This window comes from Artemia franciscana, chromosome 8 (assembly GCF_032884065.1).
Source record: "Artemia franciscana chromosome 8, ASM3288406v1, whole genome shotgun sequence".
NCBI classification, from domain to species: domain Eukaryota; kingdom Metazoa; phylum Arthropoda; class Branchiopoda; order Anostraca; family Artemiidae; genus Artemia; species Artemia franciscana.
In genome coordinates, this window is record NC_088870.1 from 39,520,465 (window position 1) to 39,537,977 (window position 17,513).

Sequence of the window (17,513 nt, forward strand, 5' to 3'; positions counted from 1 at the left end):
TATGTGGATTTTTTTCTAGGTTATTGGATATAGCATTTCTGTCTCAGCAATATTTCTTCAATGGCCCATTTCTTCATTGGCTGAAATCTCAAAAGGTGGAAGAAGAATAATGGTTTTGAACTGCCTCACTTTATTCGCTTACGCTGGGTCAGTAATAACATGGAGAGGATTTTGGAACATCTACCCTTCTGCAATCTTACCAGGTATACTAGTATTTGCACTTACATAACCATAATCCATTCTCACAATAGTAAATACATTTGAATATCATGCTTAGATATTGCAAGAAATATCAAATAAATATTGACAGTGTAAAACAAGCTGGTGAACGTTACTTTTTTTTGCTCAGTATAACAAAATCATAATTTGACTTGCTTGACTTACTTATATCAACACAATTAATAGCTAACTTGCACATTCAGTTTAATTATTCTTATGTTGATCAAAGACTGTTTCTCAAAGTAACATTTTCAATTGAATAGGAAAATGTTGGGCTGCCAGCCCGGAATAACCAAAAAAGCCAAAAAGAGATGGAACAGGATAATTCACCTCAGCCTTTTCTATTTGCCGAGAAGTATCGCTGGAATCATCTGTCTTATTAGTAATTGCTATTCTCATAGACTATATACTGATTAATTGCTACACGTAGTCAACACCGTATCCAGGGGGAGGGGGTTTGACCCCCCCCCCCCCCGACCCTCGAGAAATATTTTTCTGACTCGTAAAAACGTAACAAAAATGAATATAAACAAATTCTTATCTTTGAAAGTTTTGTTTAAGCCCCCCCCACCCAAAAAATATCTCCCCCCAAAAGAAAAAATTATACACTGGATGCAGCCTTCTTTGAACAGCTATCTTACGAAGAACTGAGACAATTGGCTTATAAATTTTGTTTGATTGTTTTTTTTCTGCAACCAATATTTCTGAAAAATTAAATTGCAAGGTATTTAGATTTTACCCAAAATGATACTTTTCAATAGCCTTGTACACCCTTTCAATTTTGATAAAGATCCAACTTTTCCAATCTCTCAACTTTTCCAGCGCAAATTCTAAATGTCACCTGAAAAATCTTTTTATCGCCAATGCTTGTAACCGCGTGGGTTTTATGTTCCAGTTTAAGCCAATGGGAATCAGAGGCCTTTTAAATTGATAGAGTTTCAAATAGGAATCAGATTAGCATATGGGAACAAGCTATTTAAAACAAGAGCTAAGAGCTCATATGGCACTTTTGACGAGGCAAGAACAGCTAAGAGCCAAGAGCTCATATGGTAAGAGCTCTAACAAAATTCTAAGAATCAATAGATTGATTTAAAAGGAAAATCAGAGGCTTAATACCGGTCAGGAGTTTAAAATAAGAGCTCTGAGTCACGATGTCCTTCTAAACATCAAAATTCATTCAGATCCGATCACCCACTCGTAAGTTATAAATACCTCAGTTCACATATAGCATTCATTCAGTGAACATCTTAAATCGGATTTACTCTCACAGTTTTGATAAAACAAGAATGCATTCGAGGTAAATACTCCTACTTTGCATCGGACCGTTCATTTAGTGTTCAGCAAGGTTAATTTGCGGTCGAATTTTTTTTGGACAGATTCAGATGCCAATATTACGCAAAGCGAGTAATTAAAGGAGTTTTATGTGGTAGTATATTTCTACAGTCTATTTTTTATTCGAGTTCAATTCCTATTTTGTATAATGGGAGGAAAGAGGAAGAAGGAAAAATCTGACGAGTTTTTTCTCGCATCCAGTCTTATGGAACGAATCTCATTGAAATCACTAGCTGATAGTTTGAGTCTAGTTTTACAGACATCTTAGAAATCCTTTGATCTACAAAGGATTTCTAAGATCGAAGAATCTGTATTGGGATCAAAATTGGAGGTGGAAGGTATTAAGCCTTAAGTGATCAGTCTTGAGGTAGAAACCAATGATTTGAAGAGTCTCATTTCTGTGCTGGTTGATGAAAATTCTTTACTGAAATCGCAGTTATCTAGCCTAAAGCATACAATGATGAAGTTGGAAAGTAAAGAAAATGATAAAAATATTCTAGTATGAAACGTGACAGCGATTGAAGCTGTAAACGCAAAGGCGATTTTCGATAGTATAATTTCGTCATGCCTTGGAATCCATGAGGTACCCAAATACACGATAGCTGATGTTAAGCCTGAAAAAAAGCTGATACAGGTTATCACGGAGAACAGGGAGCTCAAAGTGGTAGTTCCAAAACAGGCACGAAATCTTCGTGGAAAAACTATCATGGGCAATCAGAATGTTTTTTTATCCGACGATTCTCCCCCGTCTGTTCGAGAAGTTCGAAAAAAACTTTTAGCTATCCGAACCAGTATTCGTGAAAAAACAGGTTTTGAAACTTGGATTGCGAGATCCATACCACCATCTCTATGTATTCGTCGCCTTAAGGAAGGGCCAGTGGAAATGTTTTTGTTTGATGAAATCCCACCAGATATTAGTAGCTTGATTCAAACGCAACGACAGCGAAGGCAAGGAAATGGCCGGGGCAATTCTATGGACTGGATTACATGACTGAATATTTTTTTTTCGTTTTTGTTTAGTGAGTTTGTGGAAACCCGTACACTTTTTGTGTTTTGATAAGAAAAAAGTATTGCTTGAATTATTTGTTGTTAGTTTGGTCCGATGCAGTAAAAATAGTAATAGTGACTTATCGTTATACTTGATTTATAAAACAATCCTTTAGATATTGAAAATATAATTAATAATTCAATTGGAAGTAGAAATCAGATGAATAATGATCCTAACTCGGCTTTTAAAAGTAAGTATGTTTCACAATTAAATGGTTCTGCCTCCTCTAAACGAGATGATATTTTCTCTGTGTTTCATCTTAACAGCCAGGGACTCTGCCGTCTTTTGATGAGCTGAAACGGATCATTAATGATGGAACTCCTGATGTTATAGGATTATGTGAAACTTTCCTGGATTCAAAAAAGGATATCCTTTTAGATATTCCAGGATATACGATGAAGAGGCTGAATAGGAAACAGATGGCGAGAGGTGGCCTTATGCTTTATATTGCTGATCGTCTTGCATATAATGTCCGAAATGATTTGAGCAGAAATGAGGAAGAAATCTTTGAAACCTTATTTATTGAGATTAAATCAATGCGTAAGTATTTAGTTGTGGGTTTGGTTTATAGGTCCCCCAGTGGATCTATTCCTTCGTTTTTGAAAATTCTGGAAGAAGTTTTGGACTAAGTCCAAAAACATCCCTATGAACTAATCCTTATGGGTGATTTTAACCTCAACCTGCTGGATCAAAATTCTGCTTCAACTGTTGATTTTTTCTCAATGATGCTCTCTTCGGGAACTCTACCTTCAGTTTGTATACCAACCCCAGTTACTGAAACACAGGCGTCTCTTGTCGATAATATTTTTTCTTCTCTAGATATCTTCGATAATTTGGTGGTGGTTAGTGATATTTCTGATCATTTTGCTGCTATTTCTCGATATAAAGTGCTGATCAAGCACAGCGTATAGCATCACCATCTAATCTCCCATTTTTCCGTTATGGTGATACTGAGCTAGGTCTACTTAATTCTCGTCTGGCTGATGTACGATGGGGTAGTTTGGTTTCTGATTCAGATTTTAACCACTCTTTTGATTCCTTTTGTGATTTAGTTAAAGAAGGAATCCTGGAAATTTGTAATCGGGTTCCAGCGCCCCATACTTCGAAAAGGATAGCACCACTGAATCCGTGGATGACTTCAGGTCTCCATAAAAGCTGGAAAAGGAAAAATTATTTGTGGAAGCTTTACAAGGCTTCACCATCTTTAGCTAATCACGAACGATTCAAGGCCTATAGGAGTATATTTAATTCTCTCTGTCGGAAGGCGAAGTCTCAGTATTATCATAGGAAATTTTCTGATTGTGGGAAGGATGTTAGGAAGACATGGTATTTAACTAATTCAGTTCTTAGACCTACTCCCCCTCTGCCTTCAGTTCCATCAATGCTGATAATCGATGGTAAAACCGTCCAAGGAGATGTATATGTTCAGCTAGAGCTTACCTCTTATTTTGCTAATATAGGAAAGGCCACTGCTTCCTCTGCAAGCTCTGCAACTTCTCGTTGCGATTTCAGAGCCTTTCTTGGACTTGAATTCTGAATTCTGATTGATAGTCTTGAATTCTGTTTCTGAATTTGAGGTAGCTCGTATCGTGAATGTTTTTAAAGGATCATCCCCTTCAGGACCAGAAAAAATTTCTACAGGGGTTATCCTTGCAATGCTGCCTGCTATTCTGTCACCACCGACTAAGCTCGTCAATCTGTCTTTCGAGAAAGGTATTTTTCCTGAATCTCTCAAGTGAGCTAAGGTTGTAGTACTCTATAAAGGTGGTTCTCGGAATGATCCTGCTAATTATAGGCCAATTTCTCTTCTATCTGTTTTCAGCAAAATTTTTGAAAAGGCTATGCTGTCTAGGCTTCTTAGTTTTCTGGACGCAAAGGATTTTTTGCATGATTTCAAGTTTGGATTCCGAGCGAGTCACTCTACGGAGCATGCTTGCGCAGCTTTATCGAATTTCATTCATTCGGCAATAGATTCTGGTCATTTCCCGGCAGCTTCATTTTTGAATGTTCGTAAAGCTTTTGATTCCTTGACTCATCGTATTCTTCTTTGGAAACTGTCACATATTGGTATAAGATCAAACACTCATTCTTGGTTTGATTCATATCTTTCTGGTAGGCTTATTTCAATTGATCCGCTTTTCCAGAGCCCTTCTGAAGTATATTATGGCGTCCCATAGGGATCTGTTCTTGGTCCTATTTTATTTTTGATTTATGTTAATGATCTGATCTCGGCTGTAAAAACACCAGGCCTCTGTCATGTTGCAAGCTGTGTCAGCCTGATGCTCAGTCGTGTTCCAATACTTCTGCTAAAGAAGATTTTCTTGTTGCTTTTGCTGATAATACCACTCTTGGGACCCTTGGGAAGACGGAATGTGATATCAAGACTAACCTTGTGGCATTATTTGAGAGAACTATGTCATGGTTTAATGCCAATTACTTGGTCTTTAATGTTGGTAAGTCACATTTTCTTATTTTTTCTCGAATTGGTATAGCTTTCCCTCAGCTTACACACCTTCAGGTGTCACAAGGTTCCTTGTGTAGACCAGAGAATCGGGTGGTCCGGTTTCTTGGTATCCTGCTTGATGAGAACCTTTCGTTCAGAAACCATGTAGCCATGATTAGGGTTAAGGTCTCACGGAGTTTGGGCATCATTCGAAAACTTAGATACACATTTCCTGGATCTATTCTGAAACTTCTTCTTTTCTGTCTTAGTCATATATTTCTTATTGCCCCATTATATGGATGCCTACTTTTCCGTCTACGCTGAGGTCACTTTCCGTCATGTATAATAAAGCACGGCGTCTGGTTATGGACACAAACCATTCTTCACCAACACCGCTCTTAAGTCTACGGTCTACTTACATTATTTCTTATGCTTCTTTTGTCTTTGATCAACATCACGGCAATCTTCCATTCAAATTTCCATTCAAATTTCACGGCAAATCTCTTCGGAAAACTCCTATGTTTATTTCTGATTCAGCTCCATATAGCCTTCGCTCTTCAAATAATATCTACATTCCGCCTACCCCTACTATTCGATCAGATTTCAATCCCCACATTGCTCGTCAGCAGGTCTGCAATTCACTACCTTCTTCAGTGCAGAAATGCCACTCGTTTGGAACTTTTAAAAGGATTCTTAAAGATCATTTAATAAAGAATCAAATAGATTATTTTTTTCGTCTGAGGAGTTGATGGCTCCTGTGTTTTGTTAGTGGTGTGTGGTTTTCCTCTCTGCAATTTGCTCCCAGGCCTCAGGTATGTTCTCTATGTTTTTTTTCTCTCCTTCTAGTTGTTGCTTATATTGTATCCCCCCCATTAGTATATTGCCTGTGAACTGCTATATGTGATTGCCTGTATTGAATTTATTGCTTGTATAGTAATTGTTTTTTTTTCTTATCCCCTTTGTATCCCTGGCCATGGATGCTTTCGAGGAAAATTATGTGTATTGTAATTCGATTTTGAATTGTATTTTGTATTGTCTTCTATTTAATATTAATAAACTTCCCTCTCTCTCTCCTCATTTTTTCTAATTTTTCCTCTCCCATCAGCCCCCCAGATGGTCAAATCTGGGAAAACGACTTTATCAAGTCAATTTTTGCAGTTCCCTGACACGCCTACCAATTTTCATCGTCCTAGCACGTCCAGAAGCACCAAACTCGCCAAATCACTGAGCCCCCCCCGCCCAACTCCCCTAAAGAGAGCGAATCCAGTACGGTTATCTCAATCACGTATCAAGGACATTTGCTTATACTATCCACCAAGCTTCATCCCGATTCTTCCACTCCAAGCGTTTTCCAAGATTTCCCCCTCCAACTCCCCCCAATGTCAACAGATCTGGTCGGGATTTGAAATAAAAGCTCTGAGACATGAATTCCTCCTGAATATATTTTTTTTTTATTAAGACCCGGTCACCCGTTCTTAAGTTAAAAATACCTCAATGTTTCTAATTTTTCCAAATTAACACCCCCCAGCTCCTCCAAAGAGAACGGATCTGTTACAATTATGTCAATCACATATCTAGAACTTGTGCTTATTCTTCCCATCAAGTTTCATCCCGATCTCTCCACTCTAAGCGTTTTCCAAGATTTCTGTTTCCCTCCCCCAACTCCCTATGTCCCCTGATCCAATTTGAGTCTAAAATGGAACATCTGAGACATAAGATCCTTTTATATATATACTAGCTGTTGGGGTGGCGCTTCGCGCCACCCCAACACCTAGTTGGTGGGGGCGCTTCGCGCCCCCCCAAAGCCCCCCCGCGCGCGTAAGTCGTTACGCGCCATAATAGTTACGCGCCATTGTAGTTGTGTCCCTATGTCCCACCTGTGAATATAGATATATATATATATATATATATATATATATATATATATATATGGTTTTAACTACGTAAAACTTGCGAATATACAACATTCTTTGCTGTCCCATTGTCTTTGCATATAAATAGATTGTCAGGTTTACCGACTCTTGAACATGCAACATATAATGGTCCATGGGAAAACAATCTGTATTCAGATCTATACCTCATGATTCTAATGATTGCCCTTGAGCTTTGTTGATGGTGATTGCTAATCGACCATTCCCTGTCCCGGTGTCCCGGTCGTCATTTATATCCCCCTGTTTCCCCCGGTGTCCCCGTTGTAGTTGTGTCCCTGTGTCCCGGTCGTCATTTATATTCCCTGTGTCCCGGTCGTCATTTGTATCCCGGTGTCCCGGTCTGTATATACATTCGTTTTTTAGTTTTGTTTTTCTCCTTTATTTTTTTCCTTTTTTTTTCTTTTTTAGTTTATTTAGATTTTTAGATTTTTTAGTTTTTTTATTAGTTTTTAGTTTTTTTTTCTTTTTAGTTTTTTTGTAGTTTTTACCTTCTTTTTAGTTTTGTTAGTTTTTTTTTTTACTTATGTCCTGGTCGTCATTTATACTCCCTGTGTCCCGGTGCTTTGTTGATTGCTAATCGAACATTCCTTTTGTCCTGGTCGCTTTCTCTTTGAGTGTCGTCATTTATTTTTTTCTTTTTTAGTTCTTTTCCGTTTTTATGAAAATTTTTTTTAGTTTTTTCCTTTTTTTCTTTTTAGTTTTTTATTGGTTTTTACCTTTATTTTAGCTTATTTTTCAGTTTTTTTCTTTTTTTTAGTTTTTTTTTATTTTTTATTTTTTTTAGTTTTTTTTCTTTTTTTAGTTTTTTTAGTTTTTTTAGTTTTTTAGCTTTTTTACTTTTTTTTATTAGTTTTCAGTTTTTTTTTTAGTTTTTTATTGGTTTTTACCTTTATTTTAGCTTATTTTTCAGTTTTTTCCTTTTTTTTAGTTTTTTTTTAGTTTTTAGTTTTTTTAGTTTTTTACCTTTTTTTAGTTTTTTTAGTTTTTTTAGTTTTTTAGCTTTTTTATTTTTTTTATTAGTTTTTAGTTTTTTTTGTAGTTTTTGCCTTTTTTTAGTTTTTTTAGTTTTTTAGCTTTTTTATTAGTTTTTAGTTTTTTTTGTAGTTTTTGCCTTTTTTTAGTTTTTTTCTTTTTAGTTTTTTTGTTGTTTTTACCTTCTTTTTAGTTTTGTTAGTTTTTTTTTTTACTTATGTCCTGGTCGTCATTTATACTCCCTGTGTCCCGGTGCTTTGTTGATTGCTAATCGAACATTCCTTTTGTCCTGGTCGCTTTCTCTTTGAGTGTCGTCATTTATTTTTTTCTTTTTTAGTTCTTTTAGTTTTTACCTTTTTTAGTTTTTTTTAGTTTTTTAGATGAAAATTTTTTTTAGTTTTTTCCTTTTTTTCTTTTTAGTTTTTTATTGGTTTTTACCTTTATTTTAGCTTATTTTTCAGTTTTTTCCTTTTTTTTAGTTTTTTTTTATTTTTTATTTTTTTTAGTTTTTTACCTTTTTTTAGTTTTTTTAGTTTTTTTAGTTTTTTAGCTTTTTTACTTTTTTTATTAGTTTTTAGTTTTTTTTGTAGTTTTTGCCTTTTTTTAGTTTTTTCAGTTTTTTTTTTAGTTTTTTATTGGTTTTTACCTTTATTTTAGCTTATTTTTCATTTTTCCTTTTTTTTTAGTTTTTTTTAGTTTTTAGTTTTTTTAGTTTTTTACCTTTTTTTTTAGTTTTTTTAGTTTTTTCAGTTTTTTAGCTTTTTTATTTTTTTTATTAGTTTTTAGTTTTTTTTGTAGTTTTTGCCTTTTTTTAGTTTTTTTAGTTTTTTAGCTTTTTTATTAGTTTTTAGTTTTTTTTGTAGTTTTTGCCTTTTTTTAGTTTTTTAGTTTTTTAGCTTTTTTATTTTTTTTATTAGTTTTTAGTTTTTTTTGTAGTTTTTGCCTTTTTTTAGTTTTTTCAGTTTTCAGTTTTGTCACCTGATCCAGTTTTTTCAGGTGACGTCACCTGATCCATCCACAGATCCACACACAGACAACTTATTTTTATATATATATATTAAGCTTCATTAGGATCCAATCACCTATTCGTAAGATAAAAATAGCCGAATTTTCACGTTTTCTCAGAATTCCGGTTTCCCCCTCCAACTCCCCCCAATGTCTCAGAATCTGTTTGGAATTTAAAATTAGAACTTTAAAGCACAAGATCCTTCTAAATATCAAATTTCATTAAGATCTGGTCACCCGTTCGTAAGTTACAAATGCTTCATTTTACTGAATTACCCCCCTCCCCCCAACTCCACCAAAGAGAGTAGATCCAGTCCAGTTATGTCAGTCATGTATCTTATGAAAAATTCCCTCCCTTCACCAGAAACTCTTTCACCTGAAAATTTAATAACATGTAAAATAAACCCCCTTCCTCCTCTTAAAATTTCTTGCGGACGATTTAGTGTGAAACGTTCCCTTGAAAGAAATTTTAATTTCTAATCGTTCCAGAAATTCCTCCTTCCGGGGAAATTTTTCCCTGGAAGCCAAAATATGCTGAAAATAGCTCCTGGACAATTCCCCTGAAAAAATGTTCACATACAAAATTGAGTTGGCAAAGAGAAAGTAAGACAAACAAAAAGAATTTCGCATAGAAGTTATGTCAAATCTCTCCACTGTCTTACCCTTAAAAGCTAGCCCCCAGTAATATACCTCCCCACGGAAACTCTCCATGGAAACACACCCTAAACACAAAATTCTTCCTCCCCAAAAAGTCTGTATACTTCACTATAACAAATACTATACACAAACAATGTGCAAATTTTATAACTTACAGGCCTCTCCCCACGGGGTGTGGGGAGCCATGTTAACCCTAAAAGCATAGTTCAACTATGTCGAACAAAATGACAATTTAAAAATTTTGATTGGACGACTTTAGAAAAATGGGCAAAGCAAGAGGCCCCCTCCCATGGCCATTTTTTAGCAAATAGCCCCCCGAGGGGGTTAGTTACCCAGCAATTCTTCAAGTCACTTAAAAAGGGCGTTAAAAGTTTTAATTTCCGTTCAAAATCACTCTTTACCGACCTTCTATGACCATTATTCCGATACCATCAACTCTGGAAAATATCAAAAATGAACATGCATCCGTTATCTTTCTTTAGGCAAAAAAACTAAATTCTACATTTTGCTATACAGGAGCTCGAAACTTCTACAATAGGGTTTTCTGTTACCCTAAGCCCGATGATGGGATTTTCATTAAATTCCTTTACTTTTAGGAGATGTTTACCCTCTTTTTAGAAAATCAAGCAAATTTTCTCAGGCTCTTTACTTTTGATGGGTAATAGTAAAAATAAATTTTATGAACTATGATAAATTCTTGATAATTTTTTATATTTGGAATCAGCATCATAAGACAATCCTTTTGATGTGTCCATTAATATCTAAATTTCGTTTTTTTAGAGTTTGGGTTACTACTGGAGCTGAGTCGCTCCTCACGGACAGCACGAACTGTTTGATACCGAATTGGTTGTAAGGGGTTCACGAGGACATTATGGAGGTAGCTATTGATGTATAATTCCCAGGGCCGTAACCAGGAATTTTTTGAGTGGGTCGTTTTTCCATGGAGGGGGGGGGGTACAAAAAAAATTAAAAAACAAATCGGAATGTGAAACTGATATTCATTCCCTCTTGATTTCTAGGAATATTTCTATCCTACACGGTTATTATAAAAATAAAGAGTAATATTTACCCCAAAATGAGCATTCCCCTTAGGAGGAGGACTGCCTCTTCCTCAACCTTATGGTCGTAGAAAATTTGGAGCGTGCTTTTTACATCAGAAACTGAGAGTTCTAATCCTTTTCATGAGGCGTAAGTGATTGGAGACCAGCCAGTGGTAGGAAAGGGGGCTAAACTTCAGCTCCCTTTTATTAGATCTCTGTGAAGATTAGTGTTTTTACATTTCTTTATAGCCTTCAACGAAATAGTAGAGTCAAGCCGTAATAAAATAAGCCCCATTAGACTTCCGCATGTCAAATTAAACTAACCTGTTTGACAAATTTGTGATCGATAAAGGTTATCGACAAAATGGAACTTAGCCACTGAAAATATAAAAGAGACCCATAACACTTTCAATATAGTCAATAAAAAGTCAATATCTTGTTAAGAAGTACATATAAAAACTATTTAACTCCCCCTGAGAATTATTGGTTTTACAAGCCGTAATCTGACCAAAAATAAAGTTTGTGGATTTAACAGAGGCCGTTTTCGAAAAAAAACTGAAACGAAAGTTTCTAAGAAATCAGATGAAATAAATAAAATCTGGTTCGTAGGTTTAATTTCGGTAACTGAGCTGTTTCAAACTATATGCCATTCATGTTTTCATTTATTTCTGTCATTTTGAAATAGAGCTTTTTAGAAATTAGAGTGCGTGTCACAGTTTATTTTTTATTCAATCACCAATAGTATTTTTGCAAGAAATACTTCGTACATATTTTTGGACATGTTTTGGAGTATAATCATAGAATTTCTCACTTAAAAATACCAATTTCTGAGAAAGATATTGAGTATTGTCTAAGATAGGAAAATAGCTTTAGATTAAAACGGAGTAGATTCCTCTTAATCTGGCAGAACCTTGGTTATCTCTGTGAGACGTGATATCGTCATATTATACTGATTCCTCAATTTCTAAGTCAAGATGCTCTTTGTTGTTCCGTAAGTTGAAGTGATGAAGTACAAATATGATGCCAAATGGGCGAGTAGGGCAACAAGCCATCCCCGATTAATGAAATATATATAAGTTAATTTATAAATTTACAACAAAATAAGTTTTAAGTATGCTATTGCATTATCTTTTTTCTAAGAAAACTACTTAGCTAGGGGATGAAACTTTCCAAAACTGAAACATTTTCCAATATAAGGTCTGGGATGGGATCTTGCCTCTGCTCTCTCCATCCTCCAGAGCAGTGAATTCTTGTAATCTTGGGTATATTTTGTGAATACAGTTTCAGAACTGAATGTAGAAAAAAAAGCATCGTGAATTTTGAATTTTGACATTTAGCTTATAAAACCTAACAACGTATATTACACTTGTTTGAAGTTTTAAATACTGTTTTAAATATATGTTTACATTTCAAGGCCCTGTTTTTAATTTCCGGACAAAATTTATGCAAAACATTCCTAACAACGACTTTCTGAGCTAACAGGAAATTCTTGAAGACAATTAGGACGGTGGAAACTGGTCTATTAAATGCTTACCTTAGTAAGCATTATATGAAAGTTGTTTACTACATCAATGTTAACGCCCACTTTCTAAAATTAATTATGCTGAATTAGTTGATTCATTCCATTTTTTAGTTTCAGTAATCAGATTCAGTATCAAAGATAATCTGAGGTTTTTGTCTTCATAGTAAGCTTTTCTATCCGACTTCTATGACACTCTAACTGTCTACAAACTCTTTCAACATTAATTCCGCAATTCCAAAAGGTTTGAAACTAAAGTCAGCATTCATATCGTTCTCATTTGCATCAAAATCTCATGCATGCCCGGTACCCATCAAGTTCGTTAACGTCGCTACCCAGGACATTTAAAGATGTTTACAGTCAGGTTTGCCCATCGCTAAAATTCGTACATAGGGTAAATCATTAAAGTAATATGGATGATTTGACAGTGCATCCACACATAAAAGGTACTGGTGGGATAATTACTAGCTTAAACCATTATGCATGCAAAACGTAAATCAATGATAAATACGGAAGAAAACTGGAACCAAATCTTCGTTGAAGTGCCCTCTCGTCCTGGAAAAAAGGAAAAATTTCCCAGAGACCCTACTTTTCTGAACCAAATTAAAAAAAATGTCAGCACTAAAAGCTACTTAATTGTTTTCATTTATGATGAGGACAGGAGGCTCCTAACAGGCAGGGAGATACTATCCTGCCATCTATTTATTTACTAATTCTTCCTAGGAGACCAGAACTAGTAAGCTACTATTTTAAGTTCCAATGCCTTTGGGTCCAGAAATTAGCAAACCACATCCATAGATTTAGATTTCAAGGAGCTCCAGCCTTTTAGTAAAACGTAAAAAGGGCTATTGTGGTATTATAATGGTTGTTTTTTTTTAACTGCTTAAATTTTGAAACTTGTTTTTATTTGGGGTAAAAATAAAATGAAATGTCATTCTAATTTTCTTTTCCGTTCATGCTTGGTTTTCAACATATATTGAAATAGATATTGCAGTTCCTTATTAAGAGTTGCGAAATTGTCATTATCTTCTTGTAAATATTTCGGTGTAGAGTGTGAATTTTATCTCGTGACCAAAGTTAAACTTTTTTACTTTCATCACATTCAACTTACGAAATAGAAAATTATAGTCTCTTTTAAATAGAGAAATATTACAAAAACCATAAGGTTCATCTTGTAGAACTTAAGAAGAATTATTCGTAAACTCTCCCAGCCAAAAAAAAATTAAATTTACAGAATATACAAAAAATAAACATTTTAACATTTTAGGCTAGTTTTGACGAAGAATAGCAATTTGTGATTTGGCATGCGACACTGAAACCGAAAATATAAGCAAAATTTAAGTTAAACTAAAGTATTTACTTCGACACTGAGTCCGTGTGGATCTGAAGTCAGGGTAGGAAGGAAATTAGGAAAATAAATTGTTGACGCACTACCTCCAATCGCTCTCTTCTAATAACCAAAACATGTAGAGTCACAAGAAGTAAAAATTCATTTTTATTATAAAGTTTTCATGGTTAGTCTAACTGATAAAAGTTTCTCTTAGGTACCGCCACTTGGAACAAAATTTGAAAACTTATCAGTACCTAAAATTATTTAATTGATACAATTTTAATGAGTATAGGAAAATCTTTATATAAACCCAAATACTATCGTGTCATCTATTTTATTGCATTTTCTATCTAACAGGAATTAAGAAGCTACCGTTCAGAGACGTTAGGCAATTACGTAGTTTCGTCAAAACCGTGGGGGGGGATAAATCTGGAGTCAATTTTCCCAAATCAATTGAAAATAAAGGCAAAGATGCACTAAAGAAAACTGGCCCGTTTCTCTGGATGCTCGAGTTATGCAAGCTTATCTTAGTTTTGACAAGATTTTTTTTTTTAAAGAAACTAAATTTAGTCAGAGAGAAGGTATGGAAACTGGGGTCTGGGGTGGTAAACTGCATTCTAAGGGGAAGAGTTGCCCCCTGCCCTATTGAAAATTACGTCTCTGCGGTCAGAATACTAAAATTAGCAAACTACTAAATGACCCAATATTAGAGAGACCAGAAATCCCTGGTCTGGATACGATTTTAGCGAAAGCCCTATAACTTTGCCTTACTTACTTGCAAAATTATGTAGCATAGATATATGTATAAAGGTTATGTTTCTTAAATAAGTGTGTTTAAATTTTGACGGTTGACGTAGTCACTTGTCTTTTTTTTCTTATTAGGGTAATTGCATGACAGTATTGGATTTCATTGACTTTTTTTCTTTTTGCAGATGATCCGTTGAAGTCAAACCTTGTTATGGCCATAACAGGATTTGGAAGTCTTTCTTTCCTTGATGCTGCCCAGTCAGCTATAACAAAGGGAGTCTATACAGACGGTATGGAGCCAGGTGGGGAGCCTGCTTTCTTGGCGTATCAGTATTTGGACTTTCAGGTAATCATTTGTCCACCCAATACTGTAATTATTATTCGCTTCTTTTAGTTGGAAAAGGAAAGTAAACAATAAATAATTTCCGAGACCATACTGGCTAATCATGATTAAACATAAAATCGCGAAGATTAGAAGAAAACGCGGACAATAAACAGCCAGTGAAAAAATTGAAAAATTCTACAAATATTTCAGTCAAGACCACCACTTGGCCGTCTCAGTGCAGAATAAAACTGATAAAAATATGAAAAACCAAACCTTAAAAAATTGTGTTTACTTTTGTGCTTTGTTATAAAGTTTGGTTTTTATATTTGTATCAGTTTTATTCTGTACTGTGGACGGTTAAGCGGAGGTCTTGACCAAAATATTTACATAATTTTTCAATTTTTTCAATGGCTTTTTTCTGTCCTCGTTTTCTTCCTATCTTCACGATTTTATGTTTTATCAAGTACATAATATAACAGACAGGAGTGTCATTTACCAATTTTCTGTGAGAGAGGGGGGCTAACAAGTTTGCAAGGATGGCTGATAAATCTCATTGATTATCCTACGAGCCAAGAGCAACATTTCGCAAAAACTAGTAAAAGTGAGATGAATCGCAACGCAATAATACGGTCTTAATTCTTTCTTTTTTACTAACTGGCCTAATACATTACAAGGTTACCTCCTCCCTCATATTAATCAACTCCCTTAGCATAATGAAATATATTGTGAAAAGTAAAGCTTCAGTTATCTTTTAAACATATGGGACTAATTAAAAGCCTGCACTAAAAAAAAGCTTTAAACTTTTAACTTCAAGTTTATAGCTTTAATTTTATTTGTTTCTGAAAACCCCATTTCACGAAAAACGATACAAAAACAAAGGAAAAATTATCATTAAAAGAAGAAAACATTAGAAGATAAGAAAATATTTTTACAGAGAGAAAGACCTCAAAGAAATAAAAAGCAGCTATTGGCTTGGTGTTTTAAGAAATCAGAGCTTTTGATATTACAATTATTTTTAACCGTATCTTAGCAGCCTAAAAGAGATAATGTACTAAATTTTCCAATTATTCTCAAATATTTTAATTTCATGTAGTACCAAGGTAATATAACTCTTTCAATCATGCAGCCGTTTTCACTATGGAGAATTGATTTATAGTTATTTATTTAATATTCGATGATGAAAATAACTTTTTTTATATAATTCTGAAATGCTGATCTTTAATTATAGAAAACTTTCCTTAAAAATTCAAAGTAAAGTGCCAATCAGATGCTTTAATGTGTCTGATTGGCTGATGATTAAGGCTTCATATGAGGGCATCTGAATATTAAAAAACATGATTTATCACTTTGGCTTATGAATGACTCTAGAAGCCCAATAGTAAAACAGTAATTTGCTTCTTTTTTTCTAGGAGCACAATAAAAAAGAAGACAAAAGTAATTATAAGCCCTGCAGCAGCATAGATGATGATGAAGTATTGATTGAAAGATTAAGTGTCGTATGAATTTTTTCTTAAATTTTATTTAAGACAACTATAAATGAAACAGAATAAAATCGTTCACGTGATGATGTACGAACTGTCCTATAGTATGATTAAATAAAAAAAACAAGTTTTTTTAACTGAAAGTAAGGAGCGACATTAAAACTTAAAACGAACAGAAATTACTTCGTATATGAAAGAGGCTGCTTCCTCATCAACGCCCCGCTCTTTACGCTAAAGTTTTTTACTGTTTTAAAAAGAAGAATTGATAGACAGAGTCAAACTTTAGCGTAAAGAGCGAGGCGTTGATGAGGAAGCAGCCTCTGTCATTATACGAAGTAATTTCTGTTCGTTTTAAGTTTTAATGTCGCTCCTTAACGTTTTTGAATCAATGCATGTTTTGATTTTGGCTCTCCGCAGAGGAATAATTAAAACGAAATTTGCATTTTTTTTTTTTTTTTGGCTAAATGGGTTTCTCATAATTTTGATCGAATGATTTTGAGAAAAAAAGAGCGAGGGAGGAAGCCTAGTTGCCCTCCGATTTTTTGGTTAATTAAAAAGGCAACTAGAACTTTTAATTTTTTACGAATATTTTTATTAGTAAGAGATTTACGTAACTTATAAATTAGCTTACGTAAAGAACTTTTGTATTCTCATATTTTTATTACATATATGAGGGGGTTCACCCCCTTGTCAGATCCTCGCTCTTTACACTAAAGCTTAAATTTTGTCCCAATTCATTAAGAATGACCCTAGAATCACAAAAGCCGTAGAATAAATAGTTGAAATTACTAAAAATACTTTAACGTAAAGAGCGAGGTATTAGGAGGAGGTGAGCCCCTCAAATGGGTAATAATTTCTGTTTGTTTTAAGTTTTAATGCTGTTCCTTACTTCCAGCTGAAAGTACTTTTTCATATTTATTTTTTCATTGTGTTTTTAAATAATGGTAGTAAATCCTGCGCTCCCTTCATGGAGATTTTCATCCCCCATGACAAATTATTGATGGAAAGTTCCCCCAGCATATCCCCCTCTTGTCAACCCCTCCCCCAACCAAAAAAATCCTCCTGAAAACGCCTGTACACTTCCCAATAACCATTACTATATTTAAGCATTGGTCAAAGTATGTAACTTGTTGCCCCTCCCATGGGGACTGTGGGGGAGTAAGTCGTCCCTAAAGACATAGTTATAAGGTTTTTCGACTACGCTGAATAAAATGGCTATCTCAGAACTTTGATCCGTTGACTTTGGTAAAACAATTAGCGTGAGAGGGGGCCTAGGTGCCCTCCAATTTTTTTGGTCACTTAAAAAGGGCACTAGAACTTTTCATTTCCGTTAGAATGAGCCCTCTTGCAACATTCTAGGACAACTGGGTCGATACGATCACCCCTGGGAAAAAGAAAAAAAAAACAAAAAAACAAATAAACACGCATCTGTGATCTGCCATCTGGCAAAAAATACAAAATTCC

The 17,513-nt window shown here is 34.5% G+C and overlaps 1 protein-coding gene across 1 annotated transcript in view; it reads left to right on the plus strand.

The window, feature by feature from the left end:
* LOC136030411 (uncharacterized) overlaps nt 1-16,127 on the plus strand; it is a 53,544-nt gene extending 37,417 nt beyond the window's left edge. The window contains exons 4-6 of the mRNA XM_065709372.1: nt 20-203; nt 14,429-14,589; nt 15,978-16,127. Of these exons, the coding sequence (XP_065565444.1) occupies nt 20-203; nt 14,429-14,589; nt 15,978-16,070 (438 nt within the window). The 3' untranslated portion in view covers nt 16,071-16,127. The remainder of the gene's footprint in view (nt 1-19; nt 204-14,428; nt 14,590-15,977) is intronic.
* The last annotated feature ends 1,386 nt before the right edge of the window (nt 16,128-17,513 follow it).